At 47.4% G+C, this 20,407-nt stretch overlaps 1 protein-coding gene across 4 annotated transcripts in view; it reads right to left on the reverse strand.

Annotated features, from left to right (window-relative positions):
• The window catches only part of SMAD3 (SMAD family member 3), a 202,729-nt gene that overhangs the window by 36,635 nt on the left and 145,687 nt on the right, over positions 1 to 20,407 (reverse strand). For all 4 annotated transcript variants that reach the window (XM_077470343.1, XM_077470342.1, XM_077470341.1 and 1 more), the window contains exons 4-5: positions 17,296 to 17,367; positions 17,167 to 17,217 (exon numbers count right to left, since the gene is read on the reverse strand). In XM_077470343.1, coding sequence (XP_077326469.1) covers positions 17,167 to 17,217; positions 17,296 to 17,367 — 123 coding nt within the window. The remainder of the gene's footprint in view (positions 1 to 17,166; positions 17,218 to 17,295; positions 17,368 to 20,407) is intronic.

Here is a 20,407-nt window from a genome sequence, read left to right on the forward strand (position 1 = left end):
TCCATTCACAGATGGACACAGAGAAACAAACAGCCATTTCTTCAGAATAACAAAAGGGGGGGGGGGGAAGATCTGCAACAAAAAGTTTGTTAAAATCCCAGCAATGTACAGGAAATACCCAGAGGGGGGAGGGGTTGATTTTATCAACAAAAGTGGAGTTACTCTTTAAAGTTCAACTAAACACAGGTCACATCTATCACGCTGATAACTAATCAATGCCATGGCGTGCCACCTTCACATCATGTGTCGTCTGCCTCTCCATTGCATATTACAGGGGTCTCCAAACTTTCCAAACAAGGGGGCAGCTTACTGTTATTCAGGCTTAAGGGGGGCCAGACTGTGGCCAGTGAGAGTAGAAAATGCCCCATCATTGGTGTCAGTGGGAGGAATAGTGCCCCATCATTGGTATCAGTAGGAGGAATGGTGCCCCACCATTGGTGTCAGTGGGAGGAATAGTGCCCCATCAATAGTATCAGTAGGAGGAATGGTGCCCCATCATTGATGTCAATGGGAGGAATAGTGCCACATCATTAGTATCAGTGGGAGGAATAGTGCCCCATCATTGGTATCAGTAGGAGGAATAGTGCCCCACCATTAGTGTCAGTGGGAGGAATAGTGCCCCATCATTGGTATCAGTAGGAGGAATAGTGCCCCATCATTGGTGTCAGTGGGAGGAATAGTGCCCCATCATTGGTATCAGTGGGAGGAATAGTGCCCCATCATTGGTGTTAGTGGGAGGGATAGTGGCCCATCATTGGGATCAGTAGGAGGAATAGTGCCCCATCATTGGTGTCAGTGGGAGGAATAGTGCCCCATCATTGAGGTCAGTGAGAGGAATAGTGCCCCATCATTGGTGTCAGTGGGAGGAATAGTGCCCCATAATTGGTATCAGTAGGAGGAATAGTGCCCCATCATTGGTATGAGTAGGAGGAATAGTGCCCCATCATTGGTGTCAGTGGGAGGAATAGTGCCCCATCATTGGTATCAGTAGGAGGAATAGTGCCCCATCATTAGTGTCAGTGGGAGGAATAGTGCCCCATAATTGGTATCAGTAGGAGGAATAGTGCCCCATCATTGGTATGAGTAGGAGGAATAGTGCCCCATCATTGGTGTCAGTGGGAGGAATAGTGCCCCATCATTGGTATCAGTGGGAGGAATAGTGCCCCATCATTGGTGTTAGTGGGAGGGATAGTGGCCCATCATTGGGATCAGTAGGAGGAATAGTGCCCCATCATTGGTGTCAGTGGGAGGAATAGTGCCCCATAATTGGTATCAGTAGGAGGAATAGTGCCCCACCATTAGTGTCAGTGGGAGGAATAGTGCCCCATCATTGGTATCAGTAGGAGGAATAGTGCCACATCATTAGTATCAGTGGGAGGAATAGTGCCCCATCATTGGTGTTAGTGGGAGGGATAGTGCCCCATCATTGAGGTCAGTGAGAGGAATAGTGCCCCATCATTGGTGTCAGTGGGAGGAATAGTGCCCCATCATTAGTGTCAGTGGGAGGAATAGTGCCCCATCATTGGTATCAGTAGGAGGAATAGTGCCCCATCATTGGTGGCAGTGGGAGGAATAGTGCCCCATCATTGGTATCAGTAGGAGGAATAGTGCCCCATCATTGGTGTCAGTGGGAGGAATAGTGCCCCATCATTGAGGTCAGTGAGAGGAATAGTGCCCCAAAATTGGTATCAGTAGGAGGAATAGTGCCCCATCATTAGTGTCAGTGGGAGGAATAGTGCCCCATCATTGGTATCAGTAGGAGGAATAGTGCCCCATCATTGGTGTCAGTGGGAGGAATAGTGCCCCATAATTGGTATCAGTAGGAGGAATAGTGCCCCATCATTGGTGTCAGTGGGAGGAATAGTGCCCCATCATTGGTGTCAGTGGGAGGAATAGTGCCCCATCATTGAGGTCAGTGAGAGGAATAGTGCCCCATCATTGGTGTCAGTGGAAGGAATAGTGCCCCATCATTGGTGTCAGTGGGAGGAATAGTGCCCCAAAATTGGTATCAGTAGGAGGAATAGTGCCCCATCATTAGTGTCAGTGGGAGGAATAGTGCCCCATCATTGGTATCAGTAGGAGGAATAGTGCCCCATCATTGGTATCAGTAGGAGGAATAGAGCCCCATCATTGGTATCAGTAGGAGGAATAGTGCCCCATCATTGGTATCAGTAGGAGGAATAGTGCCCCATCATTGGTATCAGTAGGAGGAATAGAGCCCCATCATTGGTATCAGTAGGAGGAATAGAGCCCCATCATTAGTATCAGTGGGAGGAATAGTGCCCCATCATTGATGTCAGTGGGAGGAATAGTGCCCCATAATTGGTATCAGTAGGAGGAATAGTGCCCCATCATTGGTGTCAGTGGGAGGAATAGTGCCCCATCATTGATATCAGTGGGAGGAATAGTGCCCCATCATTGGTGTCAGTGGGAGGAATAGTGGCCCATCATTGGTGTCAGTGGGAGGAATAGTGCCCCATCATTGGTATCAGTGGGAGGAATAGTGCCCCATCATTGATATCAGTGGGAGGAATAGTGCCCCATCATTGGTGTTAGTGGGAGGGATAGTGGCCCATCATTGGGATCAGTAGGAGGAATAGTGGCCCATCATTGGTGTCAGTGGGAGGAATAGTGCCCCATCATTGGTATCAGTGGGAGGAATAGTGCCCCATCATTGGTATCAGTAGGAGGAATGGTGCCCCATCATTGATGTCAATGGGAGGAATAGTGCCCCATCATTGATGTCAGTGGGAGGAATAGAGCCCCATCATTGGTATCAGTAGGAGGAATAGTGCCCCATCATTGGTATCAGTAGGAGGAATAGAGCCCCATCATTGGTATCAGTAGGAGGAATAGTGCCCCATCATTGGTATCAGTAGGAGGAATAGTGCCCCATCATTGGTATCAGTAGGAGGAATAGAGCCCCATCATTGGTATCAGTAGGAGGAATAGAGCCCCATCATTGGTATCAGTAGGAGGAATAGAGCCCCATCATTAGTATCAGTGGGAGGAATAGTGCCCCATCATTGATGTCAGTGGGAGGAATAGTGCCCCATAATTGGTATCAGTAGGAGGAATAGTGCCCCATCATTGGTGTCAGTGGGAGGAATAGTGCCCCATCATTGATATCAGTGGGAGGAATAGTGCCCCATCATTGGTGTCAGTGGGAGGAATAGTGGCCCATCATTGGTGTCAGTGGGAGGAATAGTGCCCCATCATTGGTATCAGTGGGAGGAATAGTGCCCCATCATTGATATCAGTGGGAGGAATAGTGCCCCATCATTGGTGTTAGTGGGAGGGATAGTGGCCCATCATTGGGATCAGTAGGAGGAATAGTGGCCCATCATTGGTGTCAGTGGGAGGAATAGTGCCCCATCATTGGTATCAGTGGGAGGAATAGTGCCCCATCATTGGTATCAGTAGGAGGAATGGTGCCCCATCATTGATGTCAATGGGAGGAATAGTGCCCCATCATTGGTATCAGTAGAAGGAATAGTGCCCCATCATTGGTATCAGTAGGAGGAATAGTGCCCCATCATTAGTATCAGTGGGAGGAATAGTGCCCCATCATTGATGTCAGTGGGAGGAATAGTGCCCCATAATTGGTATCAGTAGGAGGAATAGTGCCCCATCATTGGTGTCAGTGGGAGGAATAGTGCCCCATCATTGATATCAGTGGGAGGAATAGTGCCCCATCATTGGTGTCAGTGGGAGGAATAGTGGCCCATCATTGGTGTCAGTGGGAGGAATAGTGCCCCATCATTGGTATCAGTGGGAGGAATAGTGCCCCATCATTGGTGTCAGTGGGAGGAATAGTGCCCCATCATTGGTATCAGTGGGAGGAATAGTGCCCCATCATTGGTGTCAGTGGGAGGAATAGTGCCCCATCATTGGTATCAGTGGGAGGAATAGTGCCCCATCATTGGTGTCAGTGGGAGGAATAGTGCCCCATCATTGGTATCAGTGGGAGGAATAGTGCCCCATCATTGGTGTCAGTGGGAGGAATAGTGCCCCATAATTGGTATCAGTAGGAGGAATAGTGCCCCATCATTGGTGTCAGTGGGAGGAATAGTGCCCCATCATTGAGGTCAGTGAGAGGAATAGTGCCCCATCATTGGTATCAGTGGGAGGAATAGTGCCCCATCATTGGGATCAGTAGGAGGAATAGTGGCCCATCATTGGTGTCAGTGGGAGGAATAGTGCCCCATCATTGGTATCAGTGGGAGGAATAGTGCCCCATCATTGGTATCAGTAGGAGGAATGGTGCCCCATCATTGATGTCAATGGGAGGAATAGTGCCCCATCATTGATGTCAGTGGGAGGAATAGTGCCCCATCATTGGTATCAGTAGAAGGAATAGTGCCCCATCATTGGTATCAGTAGGAGGAATAGTGCCCCATCATTAGTATCAGTGGGAGGAATAGTGCCCCATCATTGATGTCAGTGGGAGGAATAGTGCCCCATCATTGGTGTCAGTGGGAGGAATAGTGGCCCATCATTGGTGTCAGTGGGAGGAATAGTGCCCCATCATTGGTATCAGTGGGAGGAATAGTGCCCCATCATTGGTATCAGTAGGAGGAATAGTGCCCCATCATTGGTGTCAGTGGGAGGAATAGTGCCCCATCATTGATATCAGTGGGAGGAATAGTGCCCCATCATTGGTGTCAGTGGGAGGAATAGTGGCCCATCATTGGTGTCAGTGGGAGGAATAGTGCCCCATCATTGGTATCAGTGGGAGGAATAGTGCCCCATCATTGGTATCAGTAGGAGGAATAGTGCCCCATCATTGGTATCAGTGGGAGGAATAGTGCCCCATCATTGATGTCAGTGGGCGGAATAGTGCCCCATAATTGGTATCAGTAGGAGGAATAGTGCCCCATCATTGGTGTCAGTGGGAGGAATAGTGCCCCATCATTGGTATCAGTGGGAGGAATAGTGCCCCATCATTGGTGTCAGTGGGAGGAATAGTGCCCCATCATTGGTATCAGTGGGAGGAATAGTGCCCCATCATTGGTGTTAGTGGGAGGGATAGTGGCCCATCATTGGGATCAGTAGGAGGAATAGTGCCCCATCATTGGTGTCAGTGGGAGGAATAGTGCCCCATAATTGGTATCAGTAGGAGGAATAGTGCCCCATCATTGGTGTCAGTGGGAGGAATAGTGCCCCATCATTGAGGTCAGTGAGAGGAATAGTGCCCCATCATTGGTGTCAGTGGGAGGAATAGTGCCCCAAAATTGGTATCAGTAGGAGGAATAGTGCCCCATCATTAGTGTCAGTGGGAGGAATAGTGCCCCATCATTGGTATCAGTAGGAGGAATAGTGCCCCATCATTGGTGTCAGTGGGAGGAATAGTGCCCCATAATTGGTATCAGTAGGAGGAATAGTGCCCCATCATTGGTGTCAGTGGGAGGAATAGTGCCCCATCATTGGTGTCAGTGGGAGGAATAGTGCCCCATCATTGGTGTCAGTGGGAGGAATAGTGCCCCATCATTGATGTCAGTGGGGGGAATAGTGCCCCATCATTGGTATCAGTGGGAGGAATAGTGCCCCATCATTGATGTCAGTGGGAGGAATAGTGCCCCATCATTGGTATCAGTGGGAGGAATAGTGCCCCATCATTGGTATCAGTGGGAGGAATAGTATCCCATCATTGGTATCAGTGGAAGGAATAGTGCCCCATCATTGAGGTCAGTGAGAGGAATAGTGCCCCATCATTGGTGTCAGTGGGAGGAATAGTGCCCCATCATTGGTATCAGTGGGAGGAATAGTGCCCCATCATTGGTGTCAGTGGGAGGAATAGTGCCCCATCATTGATGTCAGTGGGAGGAATAGTGCCCCATCATTGATGTCAGTGGGAGGAATAGTGCCCCATCATTGATGTCAGTGGGAGAAATAGTGCCCCATCATTGGTATCAGTGGGAGGAATAGTGCCCCATCATTGGTGTCAGTGGGAGGAATAGTGCCCCATCATTGATGTCAGTGGGAGGAATAGTGCCCCATCATTGATGTCAGTGGGAGGAATAGTGCCCCATCATTGGTATCAGTGGGAGGAATAGTGCCCCATCATTGATGTCAGTGGGAGGAATAGTGCCCCATCATTGGTATCAGTGGGAGGAATAGTGCCCCATCATTGATTTCAGTGGGAGGAATAGTGCCCCATCATTATTGTCAGTGGGAGGAATAGTGCCCCATCATTGGTGTGAGTGGGAGGGATAGTGCCCCATCATTATTGTCAGTGGGAGGAATAGTGCCCCATCATTGGTGTGAGTGGGAGGGATAGTGCCCCATCATTGGTGTCAGTGGGAGGAATAGTGCCCCATCATTGATGTCAGTGGGAGGAATAGTGCCCCATCATTGGTATCAGTGGGAGGAATAGTGCCCCATCATTGGTGAGTGGGAGGAATAGTGCCCCATCATTATTGTCAGTGGGAGGAATAGTGCCCCATAATTGGTGTCAGTGGGAGAAATAGTGCCCCATAATTGGTGTCAGTGGGAGGAATAGTGCCCCATCATTATTGTCAGTGGGAGGAATAGTGCCCCATCATTGGTGTGAGTGGGAGGAATAGTGCCCCATCATTGGTATCAGTGGGAGGAATAGTGCCCCATCATTGGTGTCAGTGGGAGGAATAGTGCCCCATCATTGGTGTCAGTGGGAGGAATAGTGCCCCATCATTGATGTCAGTGGGAGGAATAGTGCCCCATCATTGGTGTCAGTGGGAGGAATCGTGCCCCATCATTGGTGTCAGTGGGAGGAATAGTGCCCCATCATTGGTGTCAGTGGGAGGAATAGTGCCCCATCATTGATGTCAGTGGGAGGAATCGTGCCCCATCATTGATGTCAGTGGGAGGAATAGTGCCCCGTCATTGGTGTCAGTGGGAGGAATAGTGCCCCATCATTGGTGTCAGTGGGAGGAATAGTGCCCCATCATTGGTGTCAGTGGGAGGAATAGTGCCCCATCATTGATGTCAGTGGGGGGAATAGTGCCCCATCATTGGTGTCAGTGGGAGGAATAGTGCCCCATCATTGGTGTCAGTGGGAGGAATAGTGCCCCATCATTGATGTCAGTGGGAGGAATCGTGCCCCATCATTGATGTCAGTGGGAGGAATAGTGCCCCATCATTGGTGTCAGTGGGAGGAATAGTGCCCCATCATTGGTGTCAGTGGGAGGAATAGTGCCCCATCATTGGTGTCAGTGGGAGGAATAGTGCCCCATCATTGATGTCAGTGGGGGGAATAGTGCCCCATCATTGGTGTCAGTGGGAGGAATAGTGCCCCATCATTGGTGTCAGTGGGAGGAATAGTGCCCCATCATTGGTGTCAGTGGGAGGAATAGTGCCCCATCATTGATGTCAGTGGGGGGAATAGTGCCCCACCAATGTAAGGAACATTCTTCCTAATGTCAAGAAAGGTTGAGAAAGGCTGCACGTTGCGCATGCATGGAGAAGGTTGTGTATACACAAATGTGCGGAGGGAACCGGCGGGTGCACAGAAGTGGCGCTCAGCGGGGCCCAATGTCCTGCAGCACATCTGTGCACCTGCAGAATCCGAGATGGGGGAAGGGCAACATAAAACTCATTCTCACCTAGGTAAGAAATGTGGAAGTGCTGCTTTGCTACACAGGAAATCTAACGAGAGTTTTTTTTGAATTGACACAAAGATCTCACTTCTCTAATGCTGCAAAGAAAGCTGCACAAACTCGGAGCCGACCAACTCCACAGTTCCCAATAGGGAGGTTCCCGCCAATAAGACTGAGTCAGACCCTCACATTAATAAATAATGTATTCCTTTCTACAAAATCCCAAAAGTAAAGATCTTACACAATTCTTTTTTGCTATCAGACATTAGTAATGTACAAAGGGGTTAAAGTGGTTGTAAAGTCATTTTTATGACTTTTAACTACAGGAAAGCCTATAATAAGGCTTACCTGTACGGTTTAGGAGATATTCCCCTCGCAATGCGCCGCTGACTGCAGCGGCGCATGCGCACAGGGGATTCTCGGCTGAAAGTCTGGCAGCCGCTGGACCCTGCCAGAAAGAAATCCCCCGCGCGCATGCGTGGGAGTGACGATATCGCGGCTCCGGCCACTTACAGCGCCGGAGCAGCGATACCCGGAAGAAACGCAAAGGGAACATGTCAGCTCCCTCGGCGTGGATCAGGCCAGATGTCGGGGCCTCGTTCTAAGGTAAGTATTTCATAATGAACTAGTATGCGGGGCATACTAGCTCATTATGCCCTTTCCTTTGCAGGTCAGGAAAAAAAAAAAAAAAAACGCCATCGGGTATACAACCGCTTTAAGACACCCACCCACCCGCATCCAGATCATCTCATATAATATAGATATTCTATACATATGGGTTTACTATGCTGAGCATATTTACTAATCAACTGATTTAGTACCATCTCTTGTATCATGTCTGCAGTCTCTGACCATCTCTTGTATCATGTCTGCAGTCTCTGACCATCTCTTGTATCATGTCCGCAGTCTCTGACCATCTCTTGTATCATGTCCGCAGTCTCTGACCATCTCTTGTATCATGTCTGCAGTCTCTGGCCATCTCCTGTGTCATGTCTTCAGTCTCTGACCATCTCTTGTATCATGTCTGCAGTCTCTGACCATCTCGTGTATCATGTCTGCAGTCTCTGACCATCTCGTGTATCATGTCTGCAGTCTCTGACCATCTCGTGTATCATGTCTGCAGTCTCGGATCATCTCCTGTATCATGTCTGCAGTCTCTGACCATCTCTTGTATCATGTCCGCAGTCTCTGACCATCTCTTGTATCGTGTCTGCAGTCTCTGACCATCTCGTGTATCATGTCCGCAGTCTCTGACCATCTCTTGTATCATGTCCACAGTCTCTGACCATCTCTTGTATCATGTCCGCAGTCTCTGACCATCTCTTGTATCATGTCCGCAGTCTCTGACCATCTCTTGTATCATGTCTGCAGTCTCTGACCATCTCTTTTATCACGTCTGCAGTCTCTGACCATCTCTTGTGTCATGTCTGCAGTCTCTGAATATTCACTGAGTTTTGTGTGGGGCCCTTTGGTGATGTTGAGGACTGCACTTGGGGCGTCCTATATCAAGAAAGTTGACCACCACTGGCTTACTCTTTGTATCTACATGTAACAGCAAAAAATAAAATTCTTTAAAAAAACAAGATGGACCGGAGTGTAACCCTCAGCCTTGTATCTGCTCCAATAGAGCATTATAAACAACCGCATAGAAGGAAGAGATTTATGGATGCTGCACGGACTGTTTATATAAATGTCTCTGAAGGATTCTGGGATGTGTCATATACTACGCTGCACGGATCAGATGGAGGACAGAGCTGAAGATTGGAGAAGGGAATGGTTGAGTCATTGGGCTTGAAAGATGACTTTCTGTGGCCAAGAAGTGATAAGGAAACTTACTAGTGGTTGTATCCCACATCCTCCCACATATAATTCTATAGACAAGTTCATTAATGTCCTGAAGAGAAGAGAGAAGAGAACCGTATACTCCAAATTATGAAATACGGGAAAGTGGGACATAGTTCCCTCAACTTCTGGCACTGGGGGAAGGCCTAAATCACTGGCGGTCAACTTTCTTGATATTGGGAACCTTGAGCGCAGCCCATGACTTTACCGAAGGGCCGCACATAAAATTCAGTGAATATTCATTATCAGAGACTTCAGACATGATACAAGAGATGGTCAGAGACTGCAGACATAATACAAGAGATGCTCAGAGACTGCAGAAATGAAACAAGAGAGGCTCAGAGACTGCAGACATGATACAAGAGATGGTCAGAGACTGCGGACATGATACCAGTGATGGCCACAGATTACAGACATTATACAAGAGATTTTCAGAGATTGCTGACATGATACAAGAGATGGTCACAGTTTGCAGACATGATACAACTGATGGCCACAGACTGCAGACATGATACAAGAGATGGTCAGAGACTGCAGACATGATACAAGAGATGGTCACATTTTTCAGACATGATACAAGAGAGGGTCAGAGATTGCAGACATGATAAAAGAGATGGCCGGAGACTGCAGACATGATACCAGAGATGATCAGAGACTGCAGACATGATACAAGAGATGGTCAGAGACTGCAGACATGATACAAGAGATGGTCGGAGACTGATGACATGATACAAGAGATGGTCACAGTTTGCTGACATGATACAAGAGATGGTCACAGTTTGCTGACATGATATAAGAGATGATCAGAGACTGCAGACATGATACAGGAGATGGTTAGTGACTGCAGGCATGGTACAAGAGATGGCTAAAGACTGCAGACATGATACAAGAGATGATTAGAGACTGCAGACATGATGCAAGAGATGATCAGAGGCTGTAGACATGATACAAGAGATGATCAGAGACTGCACACATGATACAAGAGATGATCAGAGACTGTAGATATGATACAAGAGATGATCAGTGGCTGCAGACATGATACAAGAGATGACCAGAGACTGCAGACATGATACAAGAGATGATCAGAGACTGCAGACATGATACAAGAGACTGCAGACATGATACAAGAGATGGCCATAGATTGCAGACATGATACAAGAAATGGTCAGAGACCACAGACTTGATACAAGAGATGGTCACAGATTGCAGACAGGATACAGAAGATGGTCAGAGACTGCAAACATGATACAGGAGATGGTCAGAGACTGCAGACATGATGCAGGAGATGGTCAGAGATGGTGAACACGCAATAGGAGTTATACAAAAATGGAGACTTGCTTCAGGACACAGTCATAGACTGGAGATATTACATGGGACTGCAAGAAATCACTACTATAACAGAGCAATAGGGAAACACAGATTAGTGTCTGAAGGGGCCCCAAGGGGTGAACAAAAAGTGCCAAAGGGCCACAGGTCAGGCATCAAGGGCCTAAAGCAATACCCCCTGATACACACATATAAATATGTTTTTATAAGAGAAAAAGTCTTCCTGTGAATTACTGGTTCTATGAGGCAGGTCCCGCACACAGATATTTTCAGGAAAAGGTAACCCCTGTATTTCTTCGTCTCTCACTGACCTCCCAGCAGGTTCAGCATTGTCATGTAGTCGGTAATTGTGAGGTTTACTAATGCAAATACTGACCATGATAAAACCCCACTGAGATTCTCGCATGTAACCTGCGATGGCCCCATTTGCAAGTGTGAATGCCTTAAGCTGTATGTTTGCATGCCTTTCAAAGAAACCAAGAGCCTTTGGAATGCCCTCTTGACAAATGTATGCTTCTGACATCCTCCTACCTCTGTCTTTCCACCCATACTCAATATTCAAGTGAAGTCACTTCTGGAAGACCAGTGCTAAAGAAGCCCAGTGAGTAGAACACCCATCTATGGTCAGAACCATTTTGAAGTCAGCAAGGCCATCTGATACTTAGAAAACCCAATGGCAGTGACGTCTCCTCAATGTAGGGCACACGGTCCCCTAGGAGGACTCCCTGACTGCACACGTGGGAGATTTCTAGCTGTAGGACCTCTGTGGAATCTTCCCCAGTGGCCCTTAAGGTTTGAGATATACATCGCATGACATCTGATACTTAGAAAACCCAATGGCAGTGACGTCTCCTCAATGTAGGGCACACGGTCCCCTAGGAGGACTCCCTGACTGCACACGTGGGAGATTTCTAGCTGTAGGACCTCTGTGGAATCTTCCCCAGTGGCCCTTAAGGTTTGAGATATACATCGCATGACAACGTAGTATCTTGGCAGCTTACCACTAGGGGATTCAAGAGAAACCAAACCGACTGCCACATCAAGAGAAACCAGACTGCCGCATGTGGTAACTGTCAATGTTCAATCCGGACTGGAATGTTAAGCTGATGCTGCCCTCTTAAGGTCGGGGAATCTTGCAACTGTACAAACAAAATTAAACAAAAGGGCGCAAACGCATTATCAACAACTCTTTTTTAAAGGATAAAAAAAAAAAAGAGTACATACTCACAAAAGCAACGGTATTGTACATGAACCAAAGGAAGGACCAAAGGATCTTGCACACGGTGGAACTCATAAGGTCCAAACGAACATCATAATACCAGCTAATGCATTTCGGGAGACACATCCCCTTCTTCAGAGCAAAATAAGAGTCTAAAAAAACCTCTATTTTGCTCTGAAGAAGGGAATATGTCCCTTGAAACCCGCCAGATGGTATTATGATGTTCCTTTTGACCTTATGAGTTTCACCATGTGCAAGACCTTTTGGTCCTTTGGTCCATGTACAACGCTGTGATACTATTTGCTCTTGTAAGTTATGTACTCTTTTTATCCTATATTAAAGTGCTATTGATAATGCACTGGGCCTTTCCGCCCAATTTGTTTGATTTTGTTTGTACAGTTGCAAGATTCCCTGACCTTAAGGCCCCTTTCACGCGAGCTGTCCCATCGCCTGTCCCGTTTTTCAGGTGGACCCAATCGGATCCTCCATTCACCCCTATGGAGTGGATAGTGGCGATCCAGTCCGCCAAATCCAGATGGATGGTGGTCGTATTTTTGCATCCGAATGGCGGATCGGGTGAAAATGGGCAGGGCCGTTTTTACTTGATCTCCCCATAGAGGAGAGCGGGGCTGGGTCCGTCTCCACTCTGCTCTGCACCTTTGTTGGACGGACTCCACTTGCTCAGCCAGGGGGGGGGGGGGGATCACTCTGCTGATTCCCTCTGAGCAAGCGGAGTCCATCCAACGTAGGCGCCTGTGTGAAAGGGGCCTAAGAGGGTAGCATCAGCCTAACATTCCAGTCCGGGTTGAGCACTGACAGTTACCCCCTGCGGTAGTTGGCTTGGTTCCTCTAGAATCCCCTTGTTTATGAGATATACATGCTCACATTGGGACAAGCTGGACCAATGTAACTATACAATACAAACCATACCTGGAGTTCAGCTTCAATAAAATAATGAGACTGAACAAGTCATTATAAGAGCCGCGTCCCTCCACTTAGCATTCCCCTATAGAGGCCTTAGCTGATTTCTCTTTTAAAAAGCACGAGCTCAAATCTGCTGGTGGCAATATTTCCATGGTGTCCCATGTTCACTTCTATGGTTCAGCAGTCCTAATGTACAAATTCCAGCAGATGTGGAAGGGTGGCGAGGAACATTTTGTACTACTTCTCTCAAGGCTTCACGTACCTCTAAGGAAGAGGCCCTGGGCTGACTGTGGTGGTTTTTTCGGCACAAAGGGCTCTTCTTAGGGTGAGTTGGTGTGGAAATGCTGCAATCAGCTCTTTAGCTCCACATCGTTTATCACCACGATGCCGTGCAGACTCTCCTGTCCTGCCTATATACTCATTGATCCCGGGATCTCATAGGTCCTACACAGATACCGTGTACCAAAATATTCCATAGATAGATTTTACAAGGAGTCATGAGGTCTTTAAGGAAACACCAAAATCATTATCAGATATATTTGTAAGGTGGTGAGTAGGTGTTGCATCACCCCCAGAACTCCTGTTTTTACCAACGAAATGCCAGACTACCACTGTTGTTTTTACTGGCCCTCAACTACTCCCCTTTTACCTGGAAAGGTAGCAGATAGGGGTATATACATATTGTGGCCATAATGCTTTGGTTCATAGACGTGGCAGGAATTATACCCCCAGTCGCGCTCGGTGGGCACTAAAACCCGTTGAGCGCAACGCATTCAATTGAATGGGGCCATGCTGCAACTGTGCACAATGCACGTGGTAGTAGCTCAATAGTCCTGCATCTAGGGGGTTAAAGCAGGCAGTGAGGAGGCGATGGAATGCATTATGTTGCTACTATGTATTCAAGTTGCATTGACTTTTAATTGTAGACTATTGCCATCCACAACAGCCGTACCCATTGGAAATACCATCCAGAGTGGTCCATGCAGCAGATGGGTCTGTGTTGCAATGGGGCATGGGAGGCCCACACTACGAACCTCCCAACTTGACCTCTGCCAAAATGGTGTAGGCTCAGAAATTCTGCCAATATGGTGTAGGCTCCTGAACCTCGGTCAATATGGTGTAGGCTCCTGAACCTCTGACAATATGATGAAGGTTCCTGAACCTCAGACAATATGGTGAAGGACCCTGAACCTCAGACAATATGGTGAAGGACCCTGAACCTCTGCCAAAATGGTGTAGGCTCTGAAATTCTGCCAATATGGTGTAGGCTCCTGGACCTCTGTCAATATGGTGTAGGCTCTTAAAACTCGGTCAATATATTGTAGGCTCCTGAACCTCAGACAATATGGTGTAGGCTCCTGAACCTCGGCCATTATGGTGTAGGCTCCTGAACCTCGGCCATTATGGTGTAGACTCCTGCACCTCAGCCAATATGGCGTAGACTTCTGAACCTCAGCCAATATGGTTTAGACTCCTGAACCTCAGCCAATATGTTGTAGGCTCCTTAATCTCTGTCAATATGCTGTAGGCTCCTGAACCCCTGCTAATATGGTGTAGGCTCCTGAACCTCTGTCAATAGGGTGTAGGCTCCTGAACCTGGACCAGTAGGGTGTAAGCTGCTGAACTTGGGTCAGTAGGGTGTGTACACTCCTAAACCTGGTCCAGTAGGGTGCAAGATCCTGAACCTCAGCCAATAGGGTGTAGACTCATGAATCTCGGCCAATATGGTATATGCTCCTGAACCTCTGTCAATATGGTATAGGCTCCTGAACCTCTGCCAATATGGTGTAGGCACCTGAACCTCTGCCAATATGGTGTAGGCACCTGAACCTCTGCCAATATGGTGTCTGCTCCAGGACCGCATCAGCCTGTGGTAAATGCCTGAGGGGTTTAGTTGCCATGGGGAGCAGGGTCATTAGGGTGAAGACATCCTTAGCCTCCTTCAGCCTTTTACGATGTGCATTTTGCCATATTGTCAACACACTGCACAATTTTTGGGGTGCTGCTGTGATTTTCATTGAAAATGGCACCCCAATGAACAAGTACAGTAGCTGCCAACATCCACCCCTCCTTTTTCCTTTCTCTGCATCTCTCCAATTCTTTCACAATAACTACCAGTGCCTGGTGCAAATACTTATTATAGGCCAAGTACCCTGATTTGTCTTGGGGCCCAAATTAAAGTCTAAGGGGTTCTACTGCACATGTGTAGAAAGCAGGATCCAGACTCAACATTTTGTGACAGTGTTGCTGATCTCCTCTAACCTCCAGCAGGCCCCACACATACCCCCCATCACTAATACCTTATTTGTGACTCTTTTCAGTTATTAACGTGACGTGTATGTAGGAGCCGCATATCATTTATTAGTGACCAGGAGACGTCCTGTGCTGGGAGTGGAGTTCTGTTAAGAGGATTTCAGGTTACAGAAGCTCAGGAATGCTGTCCCTAAATGCCAGGTCTATAGTAGGAGTGTAGAGTCTCTACGCTATAAGCCAAAATGGCACCAATTAAAAGAAAAAAACTTGTTCTGTATCATCCATTGTAATGATTCTTTATTGACTACATGACTGGGTACAGCAATAATACGCTAACGCGTTTTAGCCTTATGCATGATGCTATGAGTAAGGCTTTGGCTGAAAAATGCACACACACACACACACACATATATATATATATATATATATTAGTCAAAAGTAGTGGGACACCTGCCTTTACACGCACAAGAACTTTAACTACTTTGGATCCGCGTAATAGCCGAATGATGGCTACAGCATGGACCTACTTTGCCGGGAGTACATCTATTGACGTCCTCCCATGCCCGAGTGGCCTGTGCACCCCCTGCAGGGCACGCGTAGCGCTCTGTGATCAGCGAGTCTATGAGACTCGGCTCATGACAGATCGGAGTAAGGGGTTGATCCCGACCCCTTACCACGTGATCAGCTGTCAGCCAGTGACTGCTGATCATGTGATGTAAACAGAGTGGGTAATCGCCAATTTCTTCTCCTCGCGCTGATAGCGTGAGAAAAAAAAAAGACGACAGCGGCTCTCAGAGGGACATGGGTCCCTAACAAGGAGAGCTGCCACCAGCTCACCTGTGCCCACCTGCCAGTGCCACATAGCAGTACACAACAGTGCTGCCTACCAGTGCCCACCAGCACCACCTACCAGTGCCACCCATCAGTGACCACAGTGCCACCCATCAGTGACCACAGTGCAACCCATTAGTTTCACCAATCAGTGCCTCATCAACAGTGCTACCCATCAGTGCCACCCATCAGGGCCCATCAGTACCATGTTATCAGTGGCCATCAGTGCCGCCTCTGTGCCCATCAGTACCGCCTTATCTGTCCCCATCAGTGCCACCTTAACTGTACCTATCAGTGCCCACCAGTGCAGCCTATCAGTGCCCACCAGTGCAGCCTCATCAGCGCATATCAATGAAGGAGAAAAATTACCTGTTTGCAAAATTTTATAACAAACTATGAAACATGATTTGTTTTTGTTTTTTAATTTGCCATCTTTTTTTGTTTGTTTAGCAAAAAATAAAAACTACCAGTGCCCACAGTGCCACCCATCAGTGACCACAGTGCAACCCATCAGTGTCACCAATCAGTGCCTCATCAACAGTGCTACCCATCAGTGCCCATCAGTATCATCTTATCAGTGCCGCCTCACTTGTGCCCATCAGTACCGCCTTATCTGTCCCCATCAGTGCCGCCATATCTGTGCCCATCAGTACCGCCTTATCTGTCCCCATCAGTGCCACCTTATCTGTCCCCACCAGTGTCGCCTTATCTGTGGCTATCAGTGCTGCCTTAACTGTACCTATCAGCGCCCACCAGTGCAGCCTATCGGTGCCCACCAGTGCAGCCTATTGGTGCCCACCAGTGCTGCCTCATCAATGCATATCAATGAAAGAGAAAAATTACTTGTTTGCAAAATTTTAGAATAAACTATGAAACATGATTTTTTTTTTTCAAAATTTTCCATCTTTTTTTGTTTGTTTAGCAAAAAATACAAATCCCAGCTGCGATTAAATACCACCAAAAGAAAGCTCTATTTGTGTGAAAAAAAATGATAAAAATGTCATTTGGGTACAGCTTTGCATGATCGCGCAATTGTCATTCAAAGTGCGTCAGCGCTGAAAATTGGTGTGGGCAGGAAGGGGGTTTACGTGCCCAGTAAGCAAGAGGGACCCAAGAAGAGGAGGATCCGGGCTGCTTTGTGCAAAACCATCAATCAAAACTCTATTGTAGTAAATAATAATTCAGTAAACTCACCCATGTTACTGTGTGCCGGAGACATGGAGTTGGGAGACAGATTTGGTGACCCTGAAAAAGAATTTCAGATATTACACAATGGATTCAACCAACGCCCCCCCTCCCTGTATACTGGAAGGTCTTTCTTACCCGAGTCTATGCTGTGATTCATCTGATCGCTGGTTTCTCCATCTTCACTCAGGTATCCCGGAGGCGGAGTTTCTAAAGAACACGAAGAGTACACAATCATCATCATCCTCCCTCCAATTCTGTCTTAAAGGGCATCTCCACATTTGTGGAAAAATAATAAAGCAAAAAATAACACAGCTTATACAATTGCTGCACGAATAATGTATATTTCATTTGATTAAAAAACACTTTTCCATTGCAATCTACAGCCGCTGTAATTTTTCTGTAAAATTCAATGCAATATGGCCACCCGGAGGAGTTCTGTAACATCATTGGTGGGATACTCCCCAAGGATTAAATACTTCTGTAGGGATGCAGACACTGCAGCTTTTTTCATTAGAACACTGAGAGTGTATGCCAAGTTATTATGATGAATCAGACCCTCCTGGTCAGAATCTGTCTGCACAGAATATGGCAGGGATCTGCAATTAGCGGACCTCCAGCTGTTGCAAAACTACAAGTCCCATCATGCCTCTGCCTCTGGGTGTCATGCTTGTGGCTGTCAGAGTCTTTCTATGCCTCATGGGACTTGTAGTTCCACAACAGCTGGAGGTCCGCAAATTGCATATCCCTGGAATATAGTCTAACAAAGAGAGCTATTCCTTTAGGGACAGCTCACACCAGAACGCGGGTGCAGAAAAGGGTGTGTTCCACACGCGTTTCCCCGCACAGCATTCGAAAGGCACTGCCTTTGTAATCCGCTAATGTAATGTTACCAGCAATCCCAAACGCAGTGCATTCGCGGGTATCAAATCGCATGTTCCCACAGTACCCCATGCCATCTGATGCAGCATGTTTGTTTAAAAAGTAGTGCATACACTACCTTCTCTGCGTTCTGGTGTGATTTCAGCCCGTTCAAATAAATGAGCTGCAAAATTGCAGCATGCAGGAATGTGCAGTAATCGTACAGGAACGCGGCGCGCCACCTCCACCTCTGAAAAAGGATTTTACACTGAAATCCGCGCTCACCGCGTCGCAACCATGTCTATTAGACACAGTTGCAAACCAGTTGCAGAGGGCTCCATTGACTTCTATGGGGTGTGTTGGCAGTTGGTATTGCCTGCTGAACACGACATGCCCTACTTGTTTGCTGCACAGCCTTGCAGCTGTGACAGTGTTCATGGGTTCATCCGGTCGCTATTGCCAAGGTGGATTTTCACATGTGTTGATCTGTTAGACAACCCTTTATTCCAGGGGTCTCAAACCGGTGGCCCTCCAGCTGTTGAGGAACTACAAGTCCCACCATGCCTCTGCCTGAGGGAGCCATGCCAGTAACGGTCAGCCTTGCAATGTCTCATGGGACTTGTAGTTCTGCAACAGCTGGAGGGGCCGCCAGTTTGAGACCCCTGCAGCTTATTACCTTTGCGAGTCTTTGATATAGTATGTGTTGGGGGTGATCAACACTGCAAAGTTAATATATTATATGGAAGCCTTTCTCAACCTTTTTACCCCAATGGAACCCCAATTTTTACCCCAATGGAAACCTTGAAATAATTTATGGAACCCTGGCTAAAACCAATGCATTTAGGGTCATTTGGGGAAAAAAAATGCCCCTTATATTGGTGGCCAGTGGAAAGAGTGCCACCATGACAGTAGTGGTCAGAATTGCACCCTTACAAACAGCACTAAAGATCATTGTTGTCATGCCGCTGACTCAGGCCAAATGGCATTGGCCCCTGAATTATGCAGGCACCATCAAATAAAAGGTCAACCAGCAACACAGCCTGAGGAAACCCCAAACAACCTCTGGAACAAGGGGTAGGCTAACCTCGTCCCTCCAGCTGTAGTGAAACTACAAGTCCCACAAGACATTGCAAAGACCCTGACAATCACAGGCATGACTCCTAGAGGCAGAGGCATGATGGGATTTGTAGTTTCACCACAGCTGGAGTGCCGAGGTTGCCTACCACTGCTCTAGAAGAACCCTAGGTTTCCCCCAAAAACCCAAGTTGAGAATGGCTGCATTATGAAATGACCACATTTTTGAATTTCTATGTAATAGATAAATATTAAAACATTCTCTGTTTATAAACCAACCCAGCACCACATTACCTGTTTAAAATGCTCCTGTGTACCGCCATGTAATGAAGAAAACAAGACCTGCCTATCCCCCTTACATATAGATGTATTACCCAGTATGTATGGCCATAGGGAACTATGCTTACTACCATATCTATAGGCAATCCTAGAACTACCATATAGTAAGTTCGTTAGTGGAGGAAAATGTGGTCTTGCTGAAAGCCAGGCCTTGGTTGAATCTGGGTCAGGGTTGAGTGACTCAGGGATGCTGGATGACTCCATAAGCAGCATGCATGGTCACTCCTCCTGCTTTCTGGAACCTTTGGAGAAGCTTCCAGAAGTAGGGGGGTGAGGTCTAGGATGAGGGCCCCAGCCAATCCCAGCAAAATGGGCTGGCAGGGGGCAGGTATGGTTGCCACCTCATCCCTTTAAAACCAAACACATATGATTTACACGGGTTCTGGGGCTGAATAAGGTGGTAATTAAACTCACTTGGTGCCTCATCTGCATTCAATTAGCCTCAGAACCTGTGTAATAATTTGCGTTTGGGTTTAAAGGGATGAGGTGGTAACCCTAGGGGCAGGCCATACATATTCATGAGTCATGCCAGCAGGGGTTGCCTACCATATCTATAGGCAACCTCGGCCCTCCAGCTGTAGTGAAACTACAAGTCCCACAAGACATTGCAAGACCCTGACAATCACAGGCATGACTCCTTGAGGCAGAGGCAAGATGGGATTTGTAGTTTCACCACAGCTGGAGTGTTGAGGTTGCCTACCGTTGCCCTAGAAGAACCCTAGGTTTCCCCAAAAACCCAAGTTTATGGCTGCTATATGGAATCACCACATTTTTGAATTTCTATGTAAAAGATAAATAATAAAACATTCTCTGTTTATAAATCAACCCAGCACCACATTACCCGTTTCAAATGCCCCTGTGTACCGCCAAGTAATGGAGAAAACGAGACCTGCCTATCCCCTTACATAGATCTATTACCCAGTATGTATGGCCATAGGGAACTATGCTTACTACCATATCTGTTTACATACACACC

This window comes from Lithobates pipiens, unplaced genomic scaffold, assembly GCF_037356315.1.
Source record: "Lithobates pipiens isolate NorthernLeopardFrog02 unplaced genomic scaffold, aLitPip1_a1.2 Scaffold_8, whole genome shotgun sequence".
In the NCBI taxonomy this organism is placed as follows: Eukaryota; Metazoa; Chordata; class Amphibia; order Anura; family Ranidae; genus Lithobates; species Lithobates pipiens.